This window comes from Lipotes vexillifer, unplaced genomic scaffold (assembly GCF_000442215.2).
Source record: "Lipotes vexillifer unplaced genomic scaffold, Lipotes_vexillifer_v1.1 scaffold907, whole genome shotgun sequence".
In the NCBI taxonomy this organism is placed as follows: Eukaryota; Metazoa; Chordata; class Mammalia; order Artiodactyla; family Lipotidae; genus Lipotes; species Lipotes vexillifer.
In genome coordinates this window covers 1,190,097-1,197,346 of record NW_006795956.1, presented here as the reverse complement: position 1 = coordinate 1,197,346, position 7,250 = coordinate 1,190,097, and the positions used below count along the sequence as shown (strand labels likewise).

Below are 7,250 nucleotides of genomic sequence, written 5' to 3'. Positions count from 1 at the left end.
AAAAAAAAAAAAAAAAAAAAAAAAAAAAAATTCTTTCTTGCCACCAAGAAATAGCAATCCTGTTCTCAGAAAGAATTTATACCTTGATGTTTAGCCGCAACCCCACACTATAGTGCCGCTCTCATCTTAGGGTTCTACTATTATTTGTATTTTACTTGTCTTAATTGTGTAGGTTTTGCTTTATTACAGTTGTGAGTTCTCTAAAGGCTTTAGAACAGTGTGGGTAAGAGTTGAATACTTGTATCAGAGTTACCTAGGAGTGAATTAAATGTGGAACATCTTCAAAAATCCTTACAGCCACCGCAGGTTATATAACACTAGTTTATATCATTAGGGGAAGTTTCTATTTTGCATTCATATTTCTCATCTCATGGCAGGAATATATAAAACTGCTGTAATAATCTGGTTTTGTATTCCCTCTACTTTAAATGTGCTTCTTTGATCTTTAAACAGCTCACTTTTTTTTACAGATTTCACCTTCTGTGAAAGTTCAATCTAAAGTAGCTACTCATCGCATCAGACCATTTTAATTCTCTGCACAACAGAGAATCTTTGTTTTTCATTTGTTTGTTCATTTCTTCAATCATTCATTCATTCCCAAGGATAAGAACCTCTTCTGTCACATTTATAAGATATGACTGTTTTGAACACACTGTTGTTGAATCCTTCTGTGTGAGAGCACTGGTACAGGACAGAGTGGTGACCCAGCTCTCATGGAGGCAGATGTAAGGGAGGAATATACTGCTCAAACAAACAAATGAAAGTGAATAAGCATGTAATCCCAAATTGTTGTGAGTAACCCGGAGGACAAGAACCTTGTCCTAACAGGGGAACTGGGGAAGGTTCACTGAGCAAGGATAACTTCACTTGAGATCTGAAGAGTGAGTACAAGTCACATAAGTACTTGAACGGCAAACATCGTGCTGTGTGCGTGACCCCACGCATGGTGATTTGGGATGGGAGGGTTGTTTCAGGCCTTGGTGGCAGCAACAAAGCCTATGATGGGAGCACATCCAGGGAACTAGAACAAAGCCTCGTAGGTTGGTCACAAAATGCAAAGTAGAGATGTCAAGTTAGAGAAAAGTCTGGAGGTTGGTGGAGAAGCCAGAGACAGAGAAAGGAATTGGGGGGTCCCTGGCGTATGGATGTCATTTAAAGCCTTTGGCCCAGAGGAGAAAGGAAGGAGTCTAAGGCAGAGCTGAGGTCAGCATGACAAGTCACCAAGATAAGGAAGAGCCAGTAGAGGTGACTGAAAAGTGGTGGCCATTCAGGAGGAAAGGAAACTAGCATAGAGTGTAGTCATGGAGAAACCCAGAGAGAGATGGGTTTCAAGAAGCCACTGTGTTAATTCTGATGAGAGGTCAAGGAAGATATGAAGAAAGAGATGTCCTTGGGTAGTACAGCAGCATAGAGTTTGTTGGTGATCTTGGCAAGTGCTGCCTCTGGGATATGATGGGGGTCAAAAACCCAACTGGAGTGAGTTGTAGACAGAACCCAAGGTGAGAAAGTGAAGGTAGCAACTCAAAGCAACTATTTGAAGAAGCTTAGAATATACTCCTCCACCTGCCTGAAGATGAAATTTTTGAGCCAACATGCTCATCCAATCAAGAAAAACGTAAATAAGGCAATCAAGAAAAACGTACAAAAAGGCTTGAAAGAAACCAAATGAAATGATTCTTATCCAGCTAAATTTTTGTCCTGTTTTGGAAGATATCCTTGATGTCACCTACTCATGAGGAAAGACCCCATAAAAAACGTCTCCCACTCTCTAAGACTTGGTATCTGGTGTTTTTCTTTCTTTTCATGCCACAGAATAACAGACTAAGAAAATATGCCTTTGAATTGAAAATGAATGACCTGACCTATTTTGTGCTGGCGGCTGAAACGGAGTCAGATATGGATGAATGGATCCACACCCTCAGCCGCATCCTGCAGATCAGTCCTGAGGGGCCCCCTCAGGGCAGAAGGAGCGCCGAGCTCACGGAGCTGGGGCTGGGTGAGTGCTTGCACACCCGCCTCCCTTCCCTCTCGAAGTGCAACCTGCGCATTTGGTTCATTTCAGCTGCTACTAACCCTGGTACCGTCAGGTCTAGCTCTTCCAACCCTGAGTTGTTTGCTCCAGGAAATCACCCATAAACCTTTACTTTTACTCAATAGTGAGAGTCACCACACAGAGGTATGATTTTGAGTTGCCTGGCAATGCTTTGAGGCTGACATCCAGGAAATCATGTTAGGAACCGTTGGTCAGCGGTATTAAAAATATACCCATGTCTGATGGGGTGTTAGAGGGGAGATTCTGTGTTTTATAGCCTTTCATTAAATTTAATTAATGAACATAATACTCTGTAATGGCAAATATGCATTCTTTCCTTTTAGTTGAGAGGCATCTTTCAAGTGTGCTTTTGACCCCACTGAGATCAGCCTAGATGTGCAAGTTCCACAAATTTTTCATGGTTTTAGAGATTTTTATAAGACAAATTTTTTTTTCTGCCCATCCTAATTCTTTCGTATAATTCTAATCCAGGCTAGGCAAAGAGAAGAGAACAAGAGAGAGGAAAGAAAGGATGAAAAGTAGGGGAGAAAACAGGTCTATAGCCACATCGAAGAGAAGTTCACCTTCAGAGTCAGTGACTCCTAAAGGGAAATTACTTTAAGACATTTTTCATAACACATGTTATTTTAAGTCTTTAAGTTCTGATAGTCTATGTATCATATGAGAGAGTCATGAGATAATAAGGAAGAAAATTATGGTTCATTTTAATATAACTGCTATATATCATAGTAAGTGTTTTACATTCATGATTTGCTTAATAATAATCAACTAGAATATTAATGTTTACAGAGTCTTAGAGAGTTTAACTGAAGCTAGAATGTGGGTTTTACATTGATGGCCTAAGAGTCAGAATTATCCAAAATATATTCATATATAAGAAAACTTTAGTATGCATTAATGAACTGCGACAGAACAACCTCAAGTATAAATGTAGTATTGTAAGGGTCCATAGTTCTTATGGGCACAGGATGGTGTCATGAAGAGTGTCCCAAAATGAGCACCAGGACATCTGATTTCCAGGCCCAGTTCATCTAACAATACGGAATACTAGAGCCAGGACACAGTGAAGGCATCTCCTCACCAATATCCATCCCCCATCGCTCTTGAGTCTAACCCAGTTGTTATATGTCACAGGCTAGAGAAATGAATGATGCATGAGGACTATTTAATAACCCAGTCTTGGTGTATCTTTTCAAGATTCCCTGGATAATTCTATAACTTGTGAATGTACACCGGAGGAAACAGATTCTTCAGAGAACAACCTACACCCAGACTTCACAAAAGTAATAAAGCTGACATTTTTCTATGAAAATAAATTCGAATTACTTACTGTTTATTGCTTTCATGGAAAATATATAAATTCTTTCTTTTAAGGTTTAGACTAAGAAACACAACAGTGAAAAAACAAAAGCATGTTTCTATAAGATTGTGGAGTGTTAATGGATGATATTAAAGCAGTGGTGATACTAAGGGGCTATTTCTTGGCCATGTGGATGGAGTAAGTTTCTGGCTATTTAGATACTAAGAACTAACACAGTTTTCTCTGTAGTACCTCACAGAAACTGAAGAGATTGTCAAAGCAACTCGAAACACGGAGAGGTTAAATCTGTTCTTGCTGGATCCAGATATAGATGTAAGTCGGAATTCTCTCTAAGCAGACATGAACTTGATTTGTACAGTTGTGGTTTATCATTTAGAATCTCTTTTCTTACGATGGGTGTTTGTTGAGTAAAACTTTCCAAACTTTTTTAGAGCTTGAAACTTCAGAAGAAGGATCTTTTAGAACCTGAGTTTGTGATCAAACCATTTGAAGAAAAAGCTGCCAAGAGAATCATGATCATTTGTAAAGCTCTCAACTTAAATCTTCAGGGATGTGTTACAGAGAATGAAAACGACCCGGTAACAAATGTAAGTTTCTCTTCTGTTACATCCTATAGATCGGCCAACATCACACCACCCTCGTTAAAATCTTTTATTCAGTTCTTGATCTTTCCAGGCACTGAGTTCACACCCTCAGTTGTACCAAGGGTATGATTAACAGCATTTTTCCACATGAAAAAATGCACAAGTTATGAAGTGGAATTCTCAATATACTGCCATAGAATTTCCCTTTTAACTTAAAGAAGTATTGAAGGGATTATGCTCTAGGGTTCTTTCCATTAAATCAGCACAGTGGTTCAGAGTTTCCAAAGATATTATTTGTATCTTCTTGGAACTTGAGATGGCTTTTAAATTGATATTTTTATTTTAATATTTATATGTTAATTTTCACTTATATTAGAGAATATAATGAGCAAATCAACCCTGTGTTTTCACAGCTACTACTGCTTATGACAAGGCTAAATAGTGAATCAAGTAAAATAATATTATATAAACATTAAATAAATAATACACGTAAATGGTAGGGTAAAAAAGGTGCTTCACTGATATTTGGGAAACATCACTGTGCTCATTAAATCCATACAAGATTCCTCTTCTTACCAAGCAGGCTCTCTTGAGAGTTCGCTCTTAGTATTCTAGGGCACCAATTCTATACTAATTGTAAATGTATGTGTGGGAAGGGGACATTTTGTGAGCATTAATATTATTAAAGGTTGAACTATAAAAAAGGAAATATAAAGCACTCATAATCCTAACATCAAAAATCATTGTTAATATATTGGTGTCTTCCCTTTCATTCTTTGTTAATGCATTCTGTCCTCATTTCTAATAAAGCATCCCTCAATCGTCATCTTTCACCTTAAAGAAGAAAACTTATTTCCAGATCCATGATACAGCCACATTTGCTTTTAGAAGGTAGAAACAGCATTAAGTTTTCTCTGCAGGTTGCACACACAATCCCGTACATGCCTTTATTTATGATGTAGTAAAATGAGCCTTGTTAGTTTGACAGTGAGTAGCTGGCAAAATGGGTGAACTCTTTCGAAAGACTGTAACCTACTGCGCTTGGGTCTTCAGGCACCTCACTGGTTGTCTGAGCCTCCTTCCTGGTGTAATAGCAGGACAACGGTACATGCTATGAACCTCAGGAGAATGAGGAGAATCAAGTAACAAATGCCTGACTTTCCCACTCACAAGTTGTTCCATGCTGGGCAAGTGGCTTAACCTCAGTCTCCTCTTCTGAAAATGGGGAAAATAATAAGACTATTTCAAATAGCCATTGTGAAGATTAAATATGGTGCCTGGCACATAGTAAGCATTCATTAAATATTAACTCTTATTCTAATATGTGGGAAGTTGCTTTGAAATTTGTAAATACAATGCACGCAAGGTATTGATGTTTTCAATGTTACCTGTGAGATTCTTGTTGACAGTAAGCTAAAATTGAAATTTTTTGCCGGTAAGAATCTTCCTCCAAGATGAAGCTTCTTCGTGTTTTATAACTGTAACTTTGCACTAGGTTATGTGAGACTGAAAGTAGTTGAAGTTTGAGTTTATTCATTCTCCAGCAAATATTTATTCAGTGCACCTACTAGACCCAGACTTGTTCTAAGTACTGGAGAAACAGCAGGGAACGAAATCAACAAGGTCCCTAGCCTCTTGAAGATTAGATTCTTTTGGAAAAGGACAGAAGTAAATAAGGAAACGAATAAATTAACAAGATAATTGCACACTGTGCAAAGTTCTTTAAAATACATCAATATAAAGAGATGTGATGCAGAGGAACTGGGAAGAAGGCTGCTGTAGGTGGGGGGCCATGGGAGGCCTCTCTGAGCGGGTGACATTTGAACAGCAGCCAAAGGTTGAGAAGGATAAAACGTCAGGTCAGGGCAAAAGGCAGAAGAAAGAACAAGCGTGAATGCCCTGAGACAGGTAAGTCTTGGCAAGTTCTGGGAACTGAAAGGAGATAGTGAGGGGAAGGGCAGACCAAGATGCGGTGGGAGAAACAGTACAGGGTAAGATTAGGTAGGGTCTTATAAGCTGTAGCAAAGAGTTTGGATTTATCCTAGGTGTGAGTGGAGGCTATTCAAGAGTTTAAAGCACATTAAAATGGTATGATCTAATTTGTGGTTTTAAAACATCCCATTAGAAGAATGGATTGGAGGAAACAAGAGTTGAACAGGGAAAGCAGTTAGAAGTCTATTACTATAGTTCACATCATGGCTTGCTCTAGGGCTGGCAAGGAGGAGGGAGAGGAGTGGATGGATTTGACTGCTGTTTTGTAAATTGAACTGACAGTTTTTTCAGATACACTGCATATACAGGGGAAGGGGAAGGGAAATCTGAAGGATGAGTCCCTAGTTTTTGCTTTAAACACTTAGACGCATGGTGGTGCCATTAGTAAGAGGACAAGACTAGAGGAAGAGCAGATTTGGGGGATACAGGCCAAAAAGTACATTATGGATATGTGAAGCTTAATCAGCCTATTAGATATCCAAATTGACATGGCCAGTGGGCAGATTCAAATACAAGTTTGGAACTCAAAGGAATGGCATGAACAGAGATACAAATTTGGAAGTCTGGTACAGGCAGTGACCTAGAGGGAATCATGTAGGAATTTCCATGTGTGTAGGAAACATTTAATGGATGAATAGAGAAGTGACCAAAGAAGAATCAGAAGGAATGTTCATGGATGTAGAGATAAACCAGGAAAGAGTGGGTCATGATGCCAAGAGAGAAAGGGTCAGCTATGTGGAATGGTGCTGAGAAGCTGATTAACATGAAGCCAGAGAGCAGCGTGGTAGATGTGGCCATATGGAGGATGACTATAGCAGAAAAGACTTCCTTGGAGTGAAAATGTTAGGAGGAGTAATCAGAACATACTTTCATTTGGGAGTAAAAAATAAACTAGAAACTTAGTTCTTGAAACTATATTTGGAAATATCAGGAAAATTTAACCTAAATTATAATGTCACTTAATCTAAATTTTATTAAATAAAAATAAATGCTTTTTTTGACCACGTATATCCTTAAGTGTGATTAAAAGCTCAAATTTAGAAACGGAAACTCAAAGATAATGGGCTTTTCTTTCCAGTGCCAGGGGCATATGGCCCCTTCCACATGGCTTCGTATCTTTATACTAAAGCCCATATTCAGAAGCTAAATGTGTGTATTTGGGCCAATCTCGCCACAGGCAAGAAAACATGTGCAACTCAAAGAGCAGCTTTTGTGAGCCCTTTCTTATGTGTCAGGCCATAGGAATAAGTCAATTCCAAGTGCTCTGTATGTCTGTATTATTTTACAGTTGATACAAATG

At 38.7% G+C, this 7,250-nt stretch overlaps 1 protein-coding gene across 1 annotated transcript in view; it reads left to right on the top strand.

The window, feature by feature from the left end:
* DOCK10 (dedicator of cytokinesis 10) overlaps window positions 1-7,250 on the top strand; it is a 212,025-nt gene that overhangs the window by 106,745 nt on the left and 98,030 nt on the right. Inside the window, 4 exon segments of the mRNA XM_007467990.1 lie at window positions 1,813-1,996; window positions 3,251-3,336; window positions 3,603-3,686; window positions 3,806-3,961. Of these exon segments, the coding sequence (XP_007468052.1) occupies window positions 1,813-1,996; window positions 3,251-3,336; window positions 3,603-3,686; window positions 3,806-3,961 (510 nt within the window).